The sequence below is a fragment of the Primulina eburnea genome, unplaced genomic scaffold, assembly GCF_022965805.1.
Source record: "Primulina eburnea isolate SZY01 unplaced genomic scaffold, ASM2296580v1 ctg903_ERROPOS189874, whole genome shotgun sequence".
Lineage (NCBI taxonomy): Eukaryota > Viridiplantae > Streptophyta > Magnoliopsida > Lamiales > Gesneriaceae > Primulina > Primulina eburnea.
Window position 1 is genome coordinate 104,394 of NW_027331664.1, and position 24,207 is coordinate 128,600.

A 24,207-nucleotide genomic window follows, 5' to 3' on the forward strand; every position below is an offset into this window, starting at 1 on the left:
CTTTTCGAGGCTCTATCGCGTTGAATTTCTGAATGCTAGGTCGCTAACCATCTGGGCTACCGAGTAGGTCGGACCCATCTTCTATATGGGAGCATCAGTATTCATATAGCAGTTCCTTCTATCGTCGTCTTGAATGCATTTAATTCTAGTAGAATGAACCGTATGTATTCAAATTATGCGGTGAATTTTTGGACTATTCAACAGAATGCAGTGAATATTATGTAATTAAAATAAACAAAGTCAACTTTTATCAACCAAACAACACTTTGACATCAACTGTGGATATAGATAGCATCGCGTTCGTGCTACCATCGCCAATGGGTTCTTCCTTTCTCATCTATCATCTCCTCCTCCTGCTGGTCACCAATTCAGTTTTAGCAGCGGAATCTCCAAAGCCCGCTCCATGGCCACTCCAATTCCACTCCATTCTCTTCGTCAATTACAGCGGCTCACTCAGCATCATCGACCTCTGGTACGACTGGCCCAACGGCCGCAACTTCAACATTATTCAGGATCAGTTAGGCCAGCTCTTATACGACCTAGAGTGGAATAACGGCACCTCATTCCTCTACACTAGGGATTCCACCAAAGAGTGCCGCTCGGCTCAGCTTGAAGTCGGAATTCTCCGCCCCAATTGGCTCGATGGAGCCGTGTATCTCGGCCAGCAGCAGGTGGACGGCTTCCTCTGCAATGTGTGGCAAAAGATTTCTTTTATATGGTACTATGAGGATGTCGTCACTAAGAGGCCCGTCCATTGGGTCTTTTACACGGGTACTCTGTCTCTGTAGTATAAAAACCCGACTCAGTAAAAATTTATATTCATACATGAATTTTGTTGCCTTGGATTGTTGCAGGGAGGTCGATCCATGTGATGACGTTTGAAGTTGGAGCTGTGCTCGAAGACGGTGAATGGCAGGCCCCTGTTTACTGTTTTGAGGATATGGGTGGATCTCATTCTCATCTCAAAGAAGATGTTGGTCTCCGGTTTTGGAACCCTCAACCACAAGAACTGAGCCAAGGTTATTAGCATCCATAGCGTATGATTGTGAATAAGCAGGTTTTAATTGAGTAATCGTTGTGTTGGATTTTTTTAAGATGTTCGTTTGATGATACTCATTCCATGGAGTAATGATTCGTTTACAATAATATTGAAGTTGGCTGTGATGAATATCATTGCCGTGCCCATTTTAGTTTAGTGCTTTATCTTTGATGATATTACGAAAGGTCGAGTCTATGGTGAAATTACATGTTTCCCACCGTTTCCGAGTTTCTACATTATTAATACTGCGGATCCAAAGCTTTATAGAGATCCGTGCTCTTGTATTTTGACCCAAAGAGGAGTTTAATTTTTATTTCTTTTTAATGATATAAATAACAAAGAGTTGGAGTTGAATTTTTTTTTCATGTACGAGAGAAACTGATGATTAAATAATTTTGTGCATTGAAATATCAGAAGGGAGGATTTATTCATTACAATTATAATCAGAAACTTCAAAAACTGATCATTAATTTGATTGATAAACTTCAAAAACTGATAATTAATTTGATTATCAATCCAGAGATGCATACCATTCTACAAAATATTTTTGACATTTGGGAAAATAAATACCTAATATCAAAATAAGCTGCACCAGTCACACTCCGGAACAGTCGTTTACACAAAACACTTGCAATAATTCCAACCGAGGCTGGAAGCCTCATTTATTCAGTACATAACGATTCAGAAACCAAACGGGTTCAGAGACTGACTAATTTTAGAGAATTTGCTTTCTCTTGCAGGCTGTCGAGCAAGCTATCAAAGCTCTTCTTAAAGGCGTCCACTCCTTCCAGCTCAAGCTGCGAACCAACATAACCCCAGTTGATTCCCAACTTCTCAAGGTCACTGTATATACCTTCAGCTTCCGACACGTTAGTGTCAATTGTTCTTGCCACAGAACCATGATCAATAAATGCTTCGAGTGCTTGATCAGGCATGGTGGACACCTATAACCAATAAGTACTCAATATTGAATGAAGACAAAAAATAATGCCCTCTTTCTAGCAAACAGAATATAAGGATAAGATGGCTAACTGTGTCTGGTCCAATTAGAGGAGCCACATATAGTGTGTCTGAGTAAGCTGGATTCTTAACACTAGTTGAGGCCCACAGAAGCCTCTGTTTTTTGGCTCCCTTCTTTACCAGAGAGTCCCATCTTGGACCAGAGAATTTTTTTCGGTACAGCTGGTAAGCAAGAGTTGCTTGAGCATTCGCAGCCTGTCAAATAAAATACTGTACTCCATGAAACAGGTTCCAAGTGATTCCGTACTTTTATTATTATGCATTACCTTCCCCCTAAGATCAAGTGCTTCCGGTGTTCCAGTTGTCTCCAGTATCTTGTCAACCAGGGTATCGACTCGACTAACAAAGAAAGAAGCGACACTTGTGACTCGGGAGAGATCGCTAAGCCCAGATGCCTCAAGACCGTCCAGGTAAGCATCAATCACTGCTTCATATCTAGCAAGCGAGAATATCAGCTGCACATGTCGACATGAGCAATATCAGGCTATCAGCATCTAACATTTGTTTCATTTTTTCATACGAAGGCAAAAAATTTAGCTTCATCAAAGGAACGAGACCAACTAAATGTGTCTGCATGTGCAGCAGCAGCACAACATATGAATGCTACATCATCTCGCAGCATGTTAGTTTCCCAAAACCTTCATTTATCCAGCAAAAAGTCCCCCAAAAGGCCCCGTAATTCTGACTTTCTATAACTGATTCACGACCCATAGATTGCATAGACCAATGAAATATTTGCTCGGGGTTACTACTTGCAAAGGTTTGTAGACACCTTAAAAACATGACCACCTCAAATTTTATCAATAATTTAGTCCAATAAAGGGATGCAAAGAATGATCTTACTGTCACATTAACACTTATTCCTTGTGCAATGACTTCCTTGATGGAAGGGATACACGCAGCTGTAGCAGGAATTTTTATGTAGACATTAGGACGATCAACCCATTTATGAAGCCATTTAGCAGCATCTATAGTGTTCTCAGAATCGTCAGCAAGCCTGGGTGAAACTTCAACAGAGACATATCCATCACCCCCATCTGTTTGATCATAAATTGACTCAAACAGTTTGCATGCATCTTGGATATCTTTCACTACAAGTTCCCAGTATGCACTTTCAATGTCTTTTCCAGACTGAACAAGCTCCCTGAAAATCAAACTCATTAATTATGTGAGCTTAGTCTCTCAATCATAATAAAAAACTCCCAGGTAACTTCAAAATAGGAGAATCATCATGAAATTATCAAAAAGCTCCAATAATTACAGTTAACTGTGTTGGGTTACTTATTGAAGTTTGATTAGGTGTTTCCCAGTAACTCCCACTAAATGTCATTACGTTTATGCTTTTAAGCTAGAGTTCAGATTTGAAAATAACTATTAGAACCTGAAGTTTTATTCCACAATACAACTACCACTATTCAGAGCAGGCACCATGTCAAGACAACAAAACTGAGTAACAAGCCAAAACAAACATTCTAGGTACTCAGCCAATTTTGCAGTACTTGAAAAAACAAAAATTAAATGGCCAAATTACCTGAATTGATCGTTATATGCACTTGAAGTTGATATTTCTTTCTGGAAAATCTGCGATTATACATGATAAAAATTGTTCTGTTAATAAAAAGCAAGAAGATGAAAATAAAACGAGAAGAAGAAGAAGGCAGCACTGAAAGGGGAAGGGGTAATTTACCGCCGGATTGCTTGTTACGCCCCTGACACCACTTTGGATCAATGGGATAAGATCGGTAACAGGACGGCATAGATTATCATACCATGGGCTCTGCCCTTCCTTCTCATAAAGAGCATGAAGACTGGTTTTCTCGGCACTGCTTCCATTCCCACCAATTCTTGAGCATTTGACGCTGACTCATAAGTAGTAAATCAGAAACGAACAAATTGATATGCAACTGCAGACACAGACCTATTTTATGGAGTTCAATCCCAGAGAGCATACATCGATATCATCGTAAAAGTTAACACATTCCTTCAAAGTCCATAACTAGATACAGATTTACCAAAATAATTATATCAAATAAAATAAAAAAAACAGCTAATTCGTGGAATCAACATGTTAAAGATCAGGCATTTAGGCGCATACAAAAAACAAAGCTCCTCAGAACCATTAATAAAAATGAATCACGACAATAAAAAGCTTACATCGAAGAGGGGCCTTGAAGGGGCCGGGCCGCATACTGAAGTTCGAAGATGAAAACACGATATCAGAAGTTCGGTCGCGGAAATGCACAGAACAAATGATGGGGTGCTGTGAAGATCTGCTGTTGCGAATAAAATCATGGGCTGGGGAAGCTGCGGTCGATTTGAGGTTGGAAATGGAAACCATTGCCGATGGATTGTTGTGAACAGAGATCAAAATCTTCCTTTATTTAACCTAACCTAAAATCTTTCTTAATAATTAACCAAGAGGGGTTGTTGAATGTTGACTCTGGCTCTGGTGATGATTTTTCCTTTTGTCCGTTGGTAGATTGCAACAGTTCGGAGTCCTGTACTTATAAAATAATAATAACTACTTTATATATGAAGTATTAATTTTAAAAATTATAAAAATTGAAAATAAGTGTACGATATATGTAATGAAATATTTATTTTTGAATTATTTTTAACAAGTCTCTCAATTTGTAAAAAAACAATTGAGTAGAGAAAATTTATAAAGTATGTAGTTTAATATATTTGTGAGTTTGAAATTTTTTTACTTTTTACCGTAAATGTTTACTTTTAACATGTTATCAGCATGATTCTCGAAGGTTCGGTTCTCCATATTTTTCCAAGCTTCAAAACACAAAAAAAATTAATAATATTCAAAAGTAAGAATATTTATTTTACTGTTTATTTATTTTTGTTATGTATATATTTAATATTTAATATCATGTTATTATATAAAAGGAGTCTATGGCACATCATTACAATAACGTGATATGATTATATCATTACACGGTTTATATATTTTTATTGTGTTGATGTTTATTTATTGTGTATATATATATATATTTGAATAATATCATGTTATTATATAAAATGAGTCCATGACACCTCATTATAATAACATGATGTGATTATTTCACTGTTTATATATTTTTATTATGCTATATATTAATTAATTATATATTATTATAATAATAATAATAATAATAATAAAAATAATAATAATAATAATAATAATAATAAACCTTTTATTATTATTATTATTATTATTATTATTATTATTATATTATTATTATTATTATTATTATTATATTATTATTATTATTATTATCTATACTATTATATTAAGTGTGAGTGCCTTAGAATAACTACCTTTGAGGACACCAAAATATTTAATTCCATAATTACCCTTCTTACCATACTTAAAATCTTTTCAAGTCACTCCATATTTTAAATAGAAAAAAATCAAAATAAAACTTCCCTTTTAAATCGAACAACTTTTCTAAATCGAAAATAATTTCGTGTTAATTATTTAGTATTATTTGATCAAATTAAAAATAATAATAGCACATGCAATGCATGTGCATCTTATACTAGTTATTATTAAGTGTAAGACCCTTAGAGTAACTACCTTAGAAGACATCAAAATATTTAATTTCATAATTATCCTTCTTAATCTGCTAAAAATCTTTTTAAGTCACTCCATATTTTACATAGAAAAAATCTAAATAAAACTTCCCTTTTAAATCGAACAACTCTTCTAAATTGAAAATAATTTCGTATTAATTGTTTAATATTATTTGATTAAATTTAAAATAATAATAACACATATAACGCGTGTGCATCTTTTACTAGTTTGTATAATGTTATAGTATTATATAAAAAGAGTCTCTGACATCTCATTATAATAATGTGATGTGATATACATAATTATTTAAACATGATTAATAATATATACATCATATTATTACCATAAAATTTACATATACATATATTCATTTTTTTAAGATTTTGTAACGGTCATAAACGACTAGTTTTTACCATATAAATATTATTTTACAAACGCATTCAATCACTCCAAACTTACTCTTCCTCCCTAAAAAATTTTTTCATCAAAATTTTCAAGGAAGAAGAAGATGGTTCTTTCAAGGTTATTTTGTATAATTATTTTGGTTATTATACTCACTAGTCTTGTATTTATAGAAGAATATTCACCTCGCGTTTTTTTTTTTATTTTTAAGAATGCTTGTACTTATAATTTATCTATTACTTTGTATTGTCATATTAATAAATATAGAACTTAACTAATAAAATACATTATTATTTTTATAGTACCACAATGTCAAATTTAGAAAGCTCAAATTTGTTATACTCGACATTACGAGAAACAATTATATGCCGTGAACTCTCGATGTAGAAATGCATATTGAGTCATTTGGTCTAAATATGATCATTAAAGAAAATGGTATCCCACCATCACAAGAAAAAGCAAAAGCTATGATATTTTTGCGTTGACATCTTGATGAATGATTAAAATTTGAATATCTCAGTGAAAAAGATCTCATGACTTTATGAAAAGGATTAAAGGGAAAATTTGAACATATAAGGGAAGTTATACTTCCGACTAGTGATGTATGGAATACGTTAAAATTCCAAGATTTTAAAAAGTTAGTGATTACATCTCGGCTATGTATCGAATAAGCTCGCAATTAAAATTTTATGGACATGAGATTACAGAATCGGAAATGCTTAAAAACACATTTTTCACTTTTCATGCATCAAATATAACTCTACAACAATATAGAGTGCATGGATTACGAGATATTCTGAACTTATCGCATGTCTTCTTGTGGCAGAAAAGAACAACGAGCTGCTCATGAAAAATCATCAGTCACGACCCACTGGATCAACATCATTTTCAGAAGTAAATGTTGTAAGTAAAAATGAATTTAAACCTGAAAACCAGAATCAAATTCAAAGACAAAGTTTTGGTCGAGGTCGAAATCGAGTTCGTGGTCGCGGTCGTGGACGTGGATGTAGACGTGTAAGTGGTCGTGGTCGTGGTTGTAGTCGCGACTGTGGTTTTGAAAACAATCGAGATAGTTACTTCTATAACTAATCTCAAAAGGTGCATCACGAACCACCGACTAAAAAAGCATCATGAGAACATAAGTGTTAATGAAAATCACTCAAAACGATTTGAAAGTTCTTGTTTTCGATGCGGCACTCCAGGACATCGGACATAAGTATTAGTCGAGGCCCCGAGAACATTTTTAAGCTCTATAAAGAATCAATAAAGGAAAAGAAAAAGAGACCAACTTCACTGAACACAGTGACCGTTTGAGTGATTCAACTCATTTTGATGCTGCAGATTTTCTGAATGGTTTCTCTAAAAATCATCAATATATTGGTGGAATTGAAATGTAAAATATATTATGTGCTCATATGCTAATGTTTTATTGTATAATTATGACATGTCTTACATTTTTCAATAAATTACGTATGTATTGTCAATAAATTTTTTTATTACATATTTTTTTTGAAGTTCAATATGAAAACTGCTATGAATAAAGCTAAACAAAGAACTAATCCCATGAAATTTTGCATATACGATAGTGGTACAACGCACATTATTCTCCAAGATAAAAGATATTTCTTGGAACTAAACCAACAAAAACAATAGAGAATATGATATCAGGTTCTATAGACTTGATCAAATGTTGTGATAAAGCACATTTTTTGTTATCTAATGGTACAAAATTTATGATAAATGATTATTTGTATTCACCACAATCGAAAAGAAATTTGTTGAGTTTTAATGACGTATATTCTCATAGGTATGATACTCAGACAATAATGAAGAAAATGAGAAATATATGTGTCTTACAACATATAAATCAGGAAAGAAATATGTAGTTGGAAAACTACCAATGCTCCATACCGGATTACATTATACACATATAACTTCAATTGAATCAAACATGTTAGCTGACAATTCTTCAGTATTAATCAATTTCATGAACGATTAGGACATTCTGGTTCAACAATGATGGGAAGAGTTATAGAAAATACACATGGTCATCCGCTAAAAGACCAGAAGATCTTTCAAAATAACAAGTTCAATGTAAAGCATGTTCTTTTGGAAAACTTATTATAAGAACATCACCAGCTAAAGTCCAAACTGAATTACCTATGTTTCTTGAATGTATTCAGGATGATATTTGTGGGCCAATTCATCCACCATGTTGACCATTTAGATATTTTATGGTATTGATCGATACCTCAAGTAGATGGTCACATGTATGTTTATTATCAACTCGGAATGTGGCATTTATAAGATTACTTGCTCAAATAATAAAATTGCGGAATCAATTTCTCGATCATACAATCAAGAAAATTAGACTTGATAATGCTGGTGAATGTACTTCCCAAACTTTCAATGATTATTGTATGTCAATGAGAATCACTGTTGAGAATCACTGTTGAGCATCAAGTTGCTCATTTACATACACAAAATGGATTAGCTGAATCATTGATTAAACGTCTACAACTGATTGTTAAACCAATAATTATGAAAACAAAACTCTTTGTTTCTATATGGGGACATGAAATTTTACATGCTCCTGCATTAATTCACATAATACAAAGTGTATATCATAAATGCTCTCCATTGTAGCTTACCTTTGGTAAAGAACCAGACATTTCTCATCTTATAATTTTTGGATGTATGGTATATGTCCATATTGCACCGCCTCGACGAACAAAAATAGGACCTCAAAGAAAGATCGAAATTTATATCGTTTATGATAGTCCATCAATCATTCGATAGCTTGAGTCACAACATGCGACGTATTTACAGCATGTTTGGCCGATTGTCATTTTAATGAGGAAATCTTCCAAATGTTATGGGGATAAAAGAAACATATCAAAAAGAAAATTACATGGTATACATCATTATTTTTACATCTAGATCCAAGAACTAAATAATGTGAAAAAGATGTACAATAGATTGTGCATTTGTAAAGAATATCAAATCAAATACCAAATGCATTTGCAGACACAAAATAAGTAACTAAATCATATATACATGCTGTAAATGTTCCTGCTCGAATTGAAATTCCAAAAAAACTAATTGAAGACACTCATGATGTCATAAAATGATTGAAGCGTGGAATGTTAATCGGTTCCAAGGGTAAAAATAATCAAAAATAGAAAAATCAGTAGAGAAACACGATTATCATTAAATAGAGAATGATATTTCGACAGAAATACATGATGAAGAAAATATTATGTTAGAACCACAAACTGATGAGAATCGTGAAATCTCTATCAATTATATTAATACTAAAAAATTATGGAACCGAAAAAATATATAAGAAATTGATGAGATATTTTCTTACAATGTGACATTTGACATCATAAATGACAATGAAGATCGTGAACCAAAATCTTTTGATGAATATAAAAATCGACATGACTGGATAAAATAGAAAGATGTCATCCAAGTCGAATTGGATTTGCTATTAAACGTAACGCTTTTGGACATATAGTCCTTACACCTGAAGGTGTAAAACCTATTAGGTACAAATGAGTTTTATTCGAAAGAGAAATGAAAAAAATGAAATAGTAAGACATAAAGCTCGAATTATTGCACAAGATTTTTTTTCAAAGGTCTGAAATCGATTATGAAAAAACGAATTATCTTGTTGTGTATGCAATTACATTTCGGTATTTGATTAGTTTGGCGGTATCTGAAAATTTAAAAATGCGTTTTATGAATGTTTTCATAGCTTACTTATACGGATCACTTTATATATATATATAAATAAATAATGATAACATTTATTAAATTATAAAAAAATAATAAAATAATATTATTATAATAATGAATAAAATATTATTAATAATAATAAAAATTTAATAAATGTGATTTTGCTTTTAAAAAAATTCTTTCCATTCCTTTCTCATACTGGTTGACATCATTCATATGAATGAAATAAACTTATCATTTAATTTCCATCTTTTAATTTATTTTGAATTGATTTTATTCCTATTTTATTTCATTCTAACATATCAGTCATGACCTAAGAGTAAAATCTCATACTAGTTTGAGTTTATTTGTGTGTGACTAGTGAATGGATTTCCATTTCAAACCAAATGGCAAATTGCCGTAGGGTAATGTATATTTGATTTTATATTATTTATGTCATTTATGTTATCAAAATTAAATCTTTATAATGTATATTTTGATATTTTGAGGTTTTTAATCATTTTTGATAAGGTTAGAATGACAATATATACGTCGACGTCATATCGATATCACATTGATGTCACATTTATTTCATGTCTAAAAATGACTAAAACTACATGAAAAACAAAAACAATATACTAAGATAGAATTTTTTTTAAAAAAAAGATAAACCAAAATTGCAAATATATAAACATGCAAAATTGCAATTTTTCCTCAACAAAATTGTTCGACCTTTTTTCTCTAGGGATCAGGGCCAGCTCCAGGGGGAGGCAGCCTAGGCTGCTGCCTAGGACTTCCAATTATTTTTTTTAATTTTTTTAATCATTATTTATTTATTTTTTGGATTTTTATTTAAACCCTAATGGAAATCTCAATTTTTTTGCTGAAAATTTAAAATTGTGATCAAATTTTTGTATTTTTTCTCCTCATTTACTTGCGTAAAAAAACTTCTTTACTCTTAAAAAAACTCTCTTCTTTGTTAATTTGCTTCACTCGGGTGAGTTAGGTTTCACAAATTGAGTCAATTATATATTGTGTCTTATTTTTATTGAATGTTATTTGTTTTTCTGTTTGTGTGTTGACACTTGTGTTTTATTTTTTATTAATTTGGTTTTTGATATATGAGATTCTATAATCTCGCAATTTGCTTATCTGGCTCTTAGACTGATTTTTACTTATTTCGATCATAATTATTCCTTACATGTGGTGCTATTTAAATTATAATTTGTATTTGTTCTGTTAGATCTGATTTGTGACAAAACTCAATTATTTACATATTTTATTTTGATGGTTTTTATCGTGTTTATATTACACATAGATTCATACCTAACTATAGTTAATGCACTAAGTTTTTTTTTTTAGTTTGTAAGTCATTTTTTTTATAATTTAATGAATTTATGTAGCATATTGAATATTGGTGATAATTATGTGCATTTAATTATCAACTCATATGTCATATTTTGATAATTAATTAAAAAAATTATACAGAATCTTCCTTAAAAACCAGTCTAGGGACTCTAATTTTCTAGAGACGACCTGTTCGGGACTTCATCTTAAGATAAATCAATCATATGTATAGTTCATATGGAGTATTTAAAGCATTCCAACGAACAAACAGTAAATACGAAACAATGCATTAACACTATTGATATGATTTTTCAAGAACATAAAACGTAAACGTGATCTAGATAAAGTCACGACCTCGATTCAATAAAATAAAGAACTCATTGTGTTTCCCGATCTTTTGAAACAGATATTATTGTGAAAATTCACTCTTAAACAAATATAGTTTAGTAACAAATAATTATGAATAAACAATTGAATTTCAAATGAATTTTCAAAAAATCTTTTGATAAGTTTGATTTTGAAAAACAAAAGCAAATGTTTTTTTGGTTTGAGAGAAAAATTCACAAAAAATTGAATAAACTTCAATAATATGTATGATAATGTAAAAAAATTGCCCAAATATCTTTATAAAACCAAAAGATAACAATCTTAATGTTTTTAAAATAATTTGAAGTCTAATCTAGGAAATAAATCCTTTTCTGCAAGTCAATGCATGCGGGTGAGCGCCGGATTCACGCAGACTACTATAATTCTTCATGTTGGATGGCAAGGGCGCATTGGTGCGTTCTAGGTGCTGTTTTAGAGCGGTGGGCGCCCAAATGCAAGCACGGAACGCATGGGTGCACGGTTACTTTGTCCTCTTGATTCTTTAGCAATTGAATGATATTGCAATGACCTCCAACTTTTTGTCATGCTCCCCAAATCTTTTTAATATTGATGTCATGTTTGTAGGTCCTTCTTGGTAGTTCATCATTAGTCCTTAAAGCACTTCCTTAAACTTCTTGCATCGTTCTCTCGTTATAGGTCATTCCGACACCTCTAGTGGATCTCATACTTTCTTTGGAGCTTGATCATCCACGATCTCATCATTCTCTCTTTCTTGAAAATAATTCGTCCTCAAATCTTGATGATCTCTTACATTAAACAACAAAATATCAGAAACATTAAAAGTTGAACTTACGTTATGCTCACCTGATAAGTCCAATCAGTATTCATAATTTTTGATCTTCTCTAGAACTTTAAATGAACCATCACCCTTAGTAAGAGTTTTGAAAGCGCTTCTCCGGAAATCTCTCTTTCCTCAAATGTAATCACACTCAATCTCCCGGTTTGAAAATCACATTCTTTTTCCCCTTACAAGCTTGATTGTTATAATCGCAAGTTTTTCTTCTCAATGCTGACATTTACTCTCTGGTGTAAACTTCGAATAAACTATGCCTTCTTACCATCCATATTTAATCTTTCCCTCATAGACCAAGACATTAAATACAAAAGAGTTAATGTAATGCCCGAGAATTAATCACTGTTAATCAAGGATTATTGACTTATAATCTAACGTGATTACGAAAGGGCCAACTGAGACACGATTTAAGAGAATGTGCGGCTATTTATTTTGAATTTCAGCATGTGTTGCCGAAGCAACACCGCACCCGCGCTCAGGAATACACCGCACCCGCGGTGCAATTCCAGTAGGTTAGCAATTTTTGAAAAACTGAGACCGCACCCGCGGTGGGAACACGACCGCACCCGCGGTGCAGGACCGCACCCGCGGTGCAAACCAGACCGCACCCGCGGTGCGACGTGTGTTGCGAAAATTGTGCCACCTCGTCGAATTCATGCATTGATATATATATATATATATATATATATATATATATATATATATATATATATATAACGTTTATCCCTTCGAAATCATTCAGCCAAAAATCGAGAAAAAGGTCTGAGGAATTGTGTTGAAAATCCTTACGCTTTTTGCGAGAAATCCGTCCGTCTGATTTTGAATCCGACTTCGGTATTGAGTTCCTAGCAACGTAGGCTACAACTGGACGTAAGTTTTACTACGTTTTGACATGTTTTAGAATTATGATATTGTCATAATTGAATGGAACTCATATATGTTGTTCTTGACATGTTAGACATCATAGAATCGAAGTCAGACTGAGAAACGGACTGATTATGGAATTGTTATGAATTTTTAGTGTATATTGATTTATACCAGACAGATTTGGATTATGAATGAATTACAGATTGTAACGGATATGAGCTATGATTTGTAATTGATGTCTGTTGATTTGGTGTTGACGGGGATATTGAGATTGTACCGTTATGCCGTTGATTTTGAATTAAATCAAGATTGATCAGATTAGTATTGATTTGAAAGGTATATTGACATGAGATTATTGATATTGTCATTGCCAGACAGGCTATGAGTTCAGGACATCGACTGAGCCAGAAACCGACGAAAGAAAGGTATAAGTCAATGTGGTATTGGGAGATCGACTTGAGTCGGATTAGACTTGAGTTTCCCTAAATCGCATACTTTACTTTATTGCATTGATATTTACATTGATTGACTGATGTACTTGTTTTCTGGATTATAGATAGCAGGTATCAGATGAGTTATCTTGTGACAGAAGTTCCTGATAGTGGTGGAATCGCCACGGGAACATTGCACGATGTCTCAGGATAATGATATTAGCGATAGAGTTACAGTCCATGACGGATAGGTCAGGACACCAGATGTTGGTTATATCGAGTAATTAGGATTGGAATTCTGCTATTACGGAATTCGATATAGGAACACCGGATATGGTTATATCGAGTAATAGGAACATAGTTCCTTCTATTACGGAATTCGATATAGGAATACCACATTTGGAAACCGGGATCCCTAGGCTAGGATTGAGTCTAGTCTGAAGTGTAGAATTGTAATTATGTTTCAGATTTTGATACATATTACTGTTACCTGATTACATGCTTTATATTTGTTTATATGATTGCATGTTTCGTTGATTTATACTGGGATTTATTCTCACCGGAGTTATCCGGCTGTTGTCTTGTCTGTATGTGTACATGACAACAGGTGGGACAGGATCAGGGACCAGGAGATGAGGAGAGATCGTGATTAGAGTGGAGGCTCCGGACTTGGATTAGAGATAGGGTTGGAAACTTGACATTAGTTGTTAAACCTTAGTTTATTTTGAATGCATGCAGTACAGGACTTGTATTGTGTTTTATACTGATATGTATATGAGTTTGATTTCACTACGTTCCGCATTTTAAAAAAAAAAATTTAGACCTTGTTTTTAATTGATTAATTAGTCCCAATTATGATTAAGAACTTGATTAGCGTCCGAGTCCCCACAATTAACATGTTAAAACCATAAATAATCTCAAACAAAGAATAATTTGTAGTAGAATGCACGTTATAGTTATAAGTAAATTCAACAAATGACAAACATTCTTCCCAATTCTTTAAATTTCTTTTGAGGATAGCACGCAATAGAGATCCTAGAGTTCTATTAACAACCTCATTTTGTTCATCCGTTTGAGGATGACGAGTAATAGAAAATAACAATTTTTTTGTCAAGTTTAGCCCACAAAGTTTTCCAAAAATAACTCAAAAGCTTGACATCACGATCACACAATAGAAATTTCAACTCAAGCAATGTTAGATGCATCGTCAGTTTTGTGATAAGCAATAAAATATGACATCTTAGAAAACTTATCAAAAACAACAAATATAGATTCTCTCCCATTTTTAGTTCTATGCAAACCCAAAACAAAGTATATAAAAATGTCAACTCAAGGCCCATTAAGAACGAGAAGTGGAGTATACAATCCATGCGATTGTACTTTAGATTTAGATTGTCTATAAGTTATGTGCTTTTTGCACACACTCTCAACATCATGTTTCATATGTAGCCAATAAAAATATTCATGTAATGCATTCATGGCTTTAGTCATACTAAAGTGTCTCATTAAACCTCCTCCGTGTGCATCCCTAACAAGCAATTCACGAATGGAATATCTTGGAATGCAAATCTATCCTCTCCCAACAAGAAATCGTTATGCAAATAGAATTTCTCATGTAGACCATGCATACATATTTCAAAAATCTCTTTAAAGTCTTCATTCATCACGTATAGTTCCTTCACATGCTCAAACACCAATTTTTTTTTTTTTTACTTTAAAGTAGAGAATAGTACACACTTACGTAATAGTGCGTAGGTCACTACATTTTTCCATGTATGAGAATGTCTCTACAAATGCCATTCACTTGGCATGCCTCTTGTTCAACTTCTTATATCCCTTAAGGTACTTTAAAGATTCGCGATTCGTATGAATCACAAATTCTTTAGGCCTCAAGTAGTGCAGTCATGTCTCAAGAGATCTTACAAACACTTACAATTCCTTGTCATATGGCGGACAGTTCAACGCTGTTCCATTGAGCTTCTCACTAAAGAACGTCATGGCTCGTCCGCCTTGCATCAAGACTCCTCCAATACCTACATCCGAAACATCACATTCAATTTCAAATGTATTAACAATTACATGAGCATTAATTAATTTTTGATTAATATCATTAAAGGACTTCTCTTGCTCCTTGTCCCATGGAATGGAATGTTCTTCTTTATCATTGTTTTCATCGGTGCCGCTAGTGTGCTAAAGTCTTTTAAAAGCCTCATGTAGCAAGACCATAAAAACTTTGAACTTGACCAATAATAGTAGACGTTAGCCAATCTCAAATTTTACTTACCTTGTAATTACTAACTTGTATACCATGTGAGCTTACAACAAAACCAAGGAAAAAAAGTTTGCTTGTACAAAAATCACACTTCTTTACATCAGTATATAACTTTTCAGCTCTAATTATTATTAGTATGATTTTCAAGTGTTCAACATGTTCACCCAATCTTTTGTTATACACTAGGATGTCATCGAAGTATACCAGAACAAAGTTTCATATATGTGCACGCAAAACATTGTTCATCAATCTCATAAAGGTGCTAGGAGCGTTAGTTAAGCCAAAAGGCATGACCATCCACCTATATACAGGTCAGCTCGACAACGCACTTCTGGGAACCAAATCAATTTGGTGTTCAATCCTTCTCAAAGGTGGTAGTCCCTGTGGCAGCTCTTCCAGAAGTACATCATCAAATTCTTGCAAAAGTCAAGCAACAGTACTCGGAAGCAGTCCGATTATATCACTTGTGTTTAGGATAACCTCCTTATACAAAATTAACACAAGTGGTTGGTGGTTGTACAAAATTTAATTCAACTCATTCTTTTGAGTCATATATGTATTTTTCTTGGCCACTTTCCTCTTTTTTTCTTTTTTTTTTTTCTTTTGTATGCTCTTTTGATCATTCTTTTTTTTTCGGACATCTCAATTTTTTTTCCTCTAAGGTCATCTCACATTTTTTCGCTATTTTTTTCGGCCTTCTCTCTTTTCCTTTACTTTAATTGGTCTTCCAATATTTGTTTTGGAAAAAAATTAATACAATAGGCTATTTTTTTAGCACAAAACAGTACATATTCTTGAAGCCATCATGTGTCACTTTATTATCGTATTACCACGACATTCCCAATAAGATATAGCAAACATGCATTGGCACAACAGCTCATAGGTATTCATTGTCATCACTCTCTTGTTTAGACATTGGCTAGCAATATGGCCAACTCCCTGACACCTAAAATATTTGATATCTGGAGAATGATTAATAGGAGTTTTAGATTTACATCACACTTCTTTTTTAGGCATCTCTTGCTTAATTTCACCCTTAGACTTGGCTACCAACTTGTCTTCTTCATGTTAAAAACATTTGGATGTCAAGAAGACAATGAACTCTCCATTTGATTGGTGCGGCCAACTCCTCTCCTATTAAGTTGTTGATCTACCTTTATCGGCATTTGCACCATTCTGTCTAGATCCAAGTAGTTTCTAAGCTTCACTTGATCTTGAATCTCCCTATTCAAACCACAAAGAAATCGAGTCATTGTAGCCTCATTATCCTCCTCTATGTTGGTCTAATCATGGTTATTTCAACCTCCTTATAGTAGTCATCGACACTCTTTGTAACTTGTTTCGAGCTTTCTATCATCTTGAACATCTCCCTATAGTAATGATAGACCATAAACATCTTTTTCATGACCTTCTTGATCTCATCACAAGTCTTGATAGGCCTCTCATTGTACTTTCTGCTGGTTGTCACAAGTTGATCCCACCAAATAAAGGTGTAATCTAGAAATGCAACCACCGTCAACTTAAATTTTAAATTCGGAGTAGTGGTGACAATCGAATACAAATTATACCCTCTTTTCACATTCTAAATATTCATATGAGTCATATTTGCCATGAAACGACGAGATCTTCATCTTAATGCTACTCATATTACCATATTATCTACCCTCATCGTTGCACCTTCCCTGTATGGTCTCTTTTTTTACCTCTACCGAATCCTCTATCACATCTGTTCCTTCTCCAATTCTCATTTTGGCTCTATCGTTGCCTACCAAATAATACTCTTCCTTGCCTACCAAATAATACACTTCTTTGTCTTCGTCTCTACCCAAATTTTAAGATTTATACTTACTCTCACTAGTACTAACCTCAAGTCTACTCATTATCTCGTGTGATGGCTCCAATTCGCAACGCCTCTATTTGAACTTTGGAAGTCCTTGGTTCAAGTCATCCCTACTTCCTTCTCAATTTTTCTTTCTATCATTGTACGTGCAATAAAGTTAGTAAAAAAACTGATAACAATAATATGTATCTCACCCAAATACTCACATCAACTCAAAAAAAAAAATCGCTTTTTTTTCTCTTTTTGTTACTACAAATACCTCATATGTCACTCCAAGAAAGAACACTGTGCTCAAGTATTTCACTCAGGTTTCTTAATTCTTCGAGGGGAACACTTAAGATTTTGTGACAGTGTGTCAAACTTTCAAGTTCAATGTAGACACTTGCGATTAAATCACTTGGACTGCAAAAACCAATGACTTTGAAGATTTCTCCCACAAACTTGAATATGACTCGACAAACAATGAAAGACAACTTTCAATTCTAAAATAGTAGCACTAAAAATGTGAAACACAATTTCTCTCTTGTTTTTCACAAATCTATCTATTTTTCCAACACTATTTTTTTTTAATAATTCGATTTTTTTAATCTAGTTCCTTTTTTTTTTACAAAACTTTCACAACAAGAAACGAAGAACTCGTGCAACACGAAAAACGAAGAACAACTCAATAAAATCCGTCCATATATGTTTTTCAAAAACTCACAACAAATTTGAATAAACTTCAATAATATGTATGATAATGTCAAAAATCCGCCCATATATGTTTACAAAACCAAAATATAACAATCTTGAATTTAGGAAATAAATCTTTTTATGTGTGTCAATGCACGTGAGTGCGCACCGGATTCAGGCGGGTGGGCGCGAGGTGCTGTTTTCTTCATGTTGGACAGTAGAGGGCAGGCGGGTGCACACCAGTACTGCCCTGGTGCTGCTTTTGTGTGTTGTGCCACAGCTGCGTGGTTGCTACTTTCCTCTTTATCATTTGGCACTTAATGATGTTGCAATGACCTCCAACTTTGTTGACATACTCCCCAAACCCTTCTAATCTTGACGTCATGTTTGTATGCCCTTCTTGATAGCTCGGAATGAGTCTTTGAAGTGCATCCTTAAACTTCTTGCATCGCCCTCTCGTTATAGGTCCTTCCGGAAACTCTTACAAATCTCATGATTTTTTGGAGCTTGATCATAAATGATCGCATCAACTACTAGATTGTATTTTATATTTGATCCATATAAGTGCCTTTATCGAATTTGAATCGATCGTAGTAAGGGCATCAATATATGGCCAAAACTGTAGAACCCGAAAAATCAGATTACGTATAAGTCATGCATAATTGCTACTATTTAAATTAAAAATGAATTTTTATAAATATATGAAGTGTTTGATTTATTTTAATAATTTTAAGTCATGATTATTTATTTTAAAATTTGATGTTTAATTTTATCTTTTCAGGATAAATACGCGAGGCCGGACCGGAGTTTGGAGATTAAAGATAAAATTAATAATAAAAAAGATATTCTTAAATTTAATTTAAGTCAAGGTATAATTTAATTTAAAGAAAAGAGTGTTTTAAGATTTATTAAATTAATTGGAGCTAAATTAGTAAATAAGTTCTTTAGGTTAATATTTAATTAAAGCTTAAATAAAAATATGTAAATAAATGGGGATGAATTAATCTAGGTATAATATATACAAGAAATTAAACATAGCATTTTAATACTTAAATTTTTGGTTAAGTATGTTATGCAAGAGTTTATCCTAAATTAATGTGTTAATTCACTAAAATATATAAAGGGGTTTAAAACCTTAAACATTTAAAATACTAGATATAAACAACATTGTACATGCAATATTAGTAACAATTTAGTCAACCCACAAAATATTTCAAAGGTTTGGTAACTCTCCAATTAAACCATTTCTAATTGGACTTCATGGTGTATTCATTTCTCCATTTTAAATCACTAATTAGTAGTAAATTGAAATACTATAATTCACATAATTGTTCCTCAACCTATTAGTCTAGGGAATGAGCTGGAACGTGCAGCAAGAGTCTGAAAAATAACAAACGGCAGCAAGGAATGAGAAGCCATTCAAATCCATTCAAAATTCCATTAACTTGTAACCTTCAACTAAATGCACTTCAAGACCCATTAATCCCCACTTATAACATTTATCTTCATTACCTAAATATCCTACACCCATATGCTCGAAAATATCAGAAGGAATCAGCTGCTAAAATCGTGAACATGCAGCAGAAAAATAAGAAAATGAATCGGCCAACCTAAGGGAGTAAGAAGCAATTCAAACTCATTTAACTTCTTGACTTGTAACTCCCACCTTAATGCATATAATGGCACTTTTAACACCTCTTGTAACCATCACCTCCATTACATAACATTTCTCCAGCCTTGTGACCGAAATAATCAGAGATAAACAGCAGCTTAGAGGCGTGAGTTAGTAGCAGAAAACAATAAGAGAAATCTAACACCGCTCCGCCGCACCATATTTGTCGTATTGGTTTGTTTTCTTCAAAACAAATTCCAGGCATGTATATATTGTTTATTTTCTCTTCAATCAAGTCCTATAGATATTTTTAAACCATTATATAACCATGATTCAAGCAAAAATCACGAAATTGACAGCAAGTGTCCAAGTAAAAATCTGCACAGATTTTCTCAACTCATTTGATTTCCAACTTCACGGTTTGAGATGTTTTGTTGATTTCAGGATGTGGCTCGTTTTCCAGGCACCCAAGGCTGCATATAGGCATGATTTAGAGTGTGTTAGGGTGTTGTTTGTCCATGGATTTCAGTCCATACAATAAAAAAAAACGAAGGAATGACAGCAATATTTTCCATAGCTGCAGAAATATGTCACAGTTTTGTTTCTTGGATGATTAGGGTGTGTGTTCTGATCATGGCTGTCCAAGGGACTGTAGCCATGGTTAGAACCCTTCCTTATCATGTCTAGGACGTGACCAAATCATCTTTTAAAAGCTTGTTTCATGGATCCCTCAAATTTTTACAGCAACTTGACAAGTGCTCTTCAGTTTTAAAAATCTGATTTTTGGTGTGAGTATATTTCGGTTTTGAGAGGTTGGATGAATTGTGGTTGGCTCATAGCCCGTAGCCATGGTTCATAAAACATTCCATCATGTCTAGATCGAGCCATGGTCGATTAAATGGCCATTGGAACGACACAGGATAGCAAAACAATGCAAAACTTCACAATACACAGATTTAGGTGCTCTCGGTTGTTACTTTCTGTTGTCGTAGTTGTTTGTTCGAGTTGTAGATGACTTTTAGCCTTTAGCCATGGTCCAAGTCATGCCTTAGGATGTTAGTAAGAGTCTCTGGTCATTGGTTCAAGCCTATGGCCATTTATTTCATATATATACCTCATGCACACACCATAGCTGCTACTGAAATTTCTGTATTTGACAACAACTTTGAGTTGCGATGTAGGAGGTGGTTTGAGTTCTTGGTTGGCTTTTAGCTCATGGCCTTGGACTGGACACTACCTTAATGAGTTAGGAAAGTCATGTTTTTGGCCGTTTGTGATTTGGTCGAGTTTAGAGGTCGTACGAGAATTTACGGTGAAAGGTGCCAAAATGACTCTCGAAAGAGTGTTTTATGTTTTTGGATTCCTTTCACCTATTTTCGTCTTTTACAGTTATTATGCATATTTTTCAGTATGTTTGGGGTATTTTTAATCATGGTTAAACGTCGGTTTAATGTTGGTTCGGGTTGGTACAAAGCCATGATTAAAAATCAAGTTGTTGGTCTGAATCGTCTCGTTTTTTGTTCTATTGTTAAAATTTTGTCAAGTTAAGATTTATCGCATGTGTCACATATTAGTAGTATGTCGCAGCAAGCCTGGGAACGATCCAACTCATCCGGTAAAAATAAGGTTATGATTATATTACGTGCATAAAAATATAAAATGTTTTTTTTAGATATATGCTATTTGTCTTGTGGCCACCTCCTTATGCTTATGGGTTTGGATGTCGGTAGGCGCAACCGAGGACCTCTCCACCTGGTGAATTATGACCGGTTTTTGATTATGTATGGGTACGGACATCCCGTCCAAGGGCTGTGATTGATCTCACCGCCCAGTATACTGTGGTTTAGTCTGATCAGGCGCTTACGCTATGTTATGGGCCACTTGTTTAGAAACATTATCTCTACCAGAAAAATTATGATATGTTATGACAGAGCTCTATTGAGCAAAGCTTTTACGTATGATTTTCAGATATGCACGTAGTTATAATTATTCATGATACGATTTTCACCGTACGCTTTACGATACTTTATTTTTACGTTGCATGCAATTTTATGATATATTTACTTGTTATTCAAGATATATACATGTTGAGTCATTAGACTTACTAGACTTGATTGTTGTAGGTATTGATGAGGCCGAGACCGCGGGCGGAGACCAGTGAGCGATCTTGGGACAGCAGTAGTAAACCCGAGGACCTCATGTTTTAGTTTATGTATTTTCTTATATTCAAACTCAATTTTAATATGTTGGATATATTTTTAAGTTGTTGTTTGAAAACAATATTTCCCTCCGCTGTTATTTTTAAAGTTCAAATTATTTACATGTTTATTTTATAAATGAGGCAAGATATTTATTTATTTAGAAAATTTTTAATAATTCCACAAAAATATGAATACGAAATACGGGCCTTTACAAAAACATAGAGCACATATGTAGTCACTAATCATCCATGAAACTTCTTCAATGACACATACAGATGCAAAGATAAAGCATGATGTATTTCTCCACGTGAGATTGAACTCTATGAAAATGGTAAGTCTCAATGTAAATGAATTTATGAATGTGATAACTTTAACTTAAATATGTTGTAATATGAGCCATTAAACAATCAATAGGAGCACAAAAATTTTAGGGTAATCAAAGAAATTTGAAAAAATGTTAATGTAGACATGATTTCAATATGTTAATTTTTTTTTTTTTTTGAATTTAGTTGATGGATTTATGAATTTTGCAACTTAGGGTTTTTTTTATGGCATTAAACATGAGAGTTAATATTAATTTATAAGACAGCTGAATAAAAAAAAATAACAATGAGGTTTAATAAAAGAAATTAAAGTATATGAACAAAAATTGTTTGGAGCTCGTATTAATCTAAAGTTTATAATATGTTTACGCACATATATAACAACTAAGCATTTTCGATAACATAAGATAAATATTTTATTATTCATTTAACCCTTACATCTATTGCACGCAAACATGTACAACTTTAGTGCATGTAATCTTCACAATGCGTTTTTTTTTGTAATTTCTCTCGCCTCATACATATTTATATGCTCTATTATCTAACGCTTAACATATTTGTTATGTTATAAATTTTCGTTATCCATCCTTTGCTAACTACAAATTCAATATATATAAACCAAGTTTAACATAAAACAATCTTTACTATGCATGTATTGGATATGAACAATATCAATATAACTATTTATTTCAGAAAGATGTGAAAAAACTAAATGGAAATATTTACTCATGTCCAATATAGGAGGACATCTTATGAAATATGCTGAACATAAAATCAAAACCATTGCTCCTACTAAACTATGCAACATTTATAGGACGTGAAACTGTGTGTGAACGTTAGTGCATCTTATATTATGCATAGGAATAACAATAGAATAAAAATATATTTTTATATGTGAATAAATACAAAATACATGGTTTACTATGACATGAAATTGTGTGTGAAGAGTAATGTTCCTTATAATGTGCATATGAATAACAATAGGGTAAAAATGTGTTTTTTTATATAAATTAATATTAAATAATTTGTTTACTAAGCAATAAAGTTAAATAATAATCATATCAACCTAATATTACTCAATTTTTATTAGCTAAAAATAAACATTATCGATTCCGTGAATAATGTAACATGCAATTTTTTCACCAAAAGAAAATATTGTGTCTAATATTCTGCTCTCATAATTATTTTTTGCTCCTCAATTAATCATGCATGAATACTCATTCTACAAAATATATACACACTTGCATTGCAAATCAAAGAAATATTTTTTAAATAAATCAAATCTGGGTAGGGGTGGTCTTGTGGGAAGAAGTCTTAACTTTCCTAACAAACCTTGGGCGAGCTACGATGTGGTATGGTGCCCGTGATTGATTCTAACGAAAAAGACATACAAAAACACGTAGAAGAGTATTATTCAAATTTGGGTAGTGGTGGTCTTGCGGTAAGAAGTCTTAACTCTCCTAACAAATCTTGCGAGCAATTGCAACCGGCAGGGAAAGGGCAAGGTGGGAAAAAGAGCGCATCACACGTGGCTTTGGCCTTAGGTAGTGATGCTGTGTAAGAGACACCTGTAGGGAGGCTTACCTGTTATCGGAAAAAACTGGCCAACTTGAATGGATTCACGCTTTATAATAAGTAGATATATCATGCGAATATAGTCATGATAATTGTGTGTTAATGTATGCAAATTTCTAAAATCTGTATATAAATTTTATA

The 24,207-nt window shown here is 33.1% G+C and overlaps 2 protein-coding genes across 2 annotated transcripts; one reads left to right on the top strand and one right to left on the bottom strand.

The window, feature by feature from the left end:
• Positions 1 to 248: 248 nt before the first annotated feature.
• Positions 249 to 1,170, top strand: LOC140822562 (uncharacterized protein At4g14100-like). The gene is made up of 2 exons (XM_073183335.1): positions 249 to 771; positions 855 to 1,170. Exons 1-2 carry the CDS (start codon positions 318 to 320, stop codon positions 1,025 to 1,027), a joined length of 627 nt encoding a protein of 208 aa, XP_073039436.1. The 5' UTR covers positions 249 to 317; the 3' UTR covers positions 1,028 to 1,170.
• Positions 1,171 to 1,523: 353 nt separating this feature from the next.
• On the bottom strand, positions 1,524 to 17,096 carry LOC140822551 (uncharacterized). Its single transcript, XM_073183322.1, has 10 exons — positions 16,946 to 17,096; positions 15,505 to 15,604; positions 14,952 to 15,099; positions 4,214 to 4,248; positions 3,747 to 3,918; positions 3,591 to 3,640; positions 2,903 to 3,203; positions 2,326 to 2,514; positions 2,072 to 2,254; positions 1,524 to 1,983 (listed from the first exon to the last, which is right to left on the bottom strand). Exons 1-10 carry the CDS (start codon positions 17,094 to 17,096, stop codon positions 1,738 to 1,740), a joined length of 1,575 nt encoding a protein of 524 aa, XP_073039423.1. The 3' UTR covers positions 1,524 to 1,737.
• Positions 17,097 to 24,207: the final 7,111 nt, after the last annotated feature.

Coding starts and splice junctions, on each gene's coding strand:
- LOC140822562 (XM_073183335.1), top strand. CDS start 318: ATGGGTTCTTCCTTTCTCATCTATCATCTCCTCCTCCTGCTGGTCACC. Junction 772..854: donor CCATTGGGTCTTTTACACGG/GTACTCTGTCTC, acceptor GGATTGTTGCAG/GGAGGTCGATCCATGTGATG.
- LOC140822551 (XM_073183322.1), bottom strand. CDS start 17,096: ATGACTCGATTTCTTTGTGGTTTGAATAGGGAGATTCAAGATCAAGTG. Junction 2,515..2,902: donor GAATAAGTGTTAATGTGACA/GTAAGATCATTC, acceptor CGACATGTGCAG/CTGATATTCTCGCTTGCTAG. Junction 2,255..2,325: donor CACTTGATCTTAGGGGGAAG/GTAATGCATAAT, acceptor TTTATTTGACAG/GCTGCGAATGCTCAAGCAAC.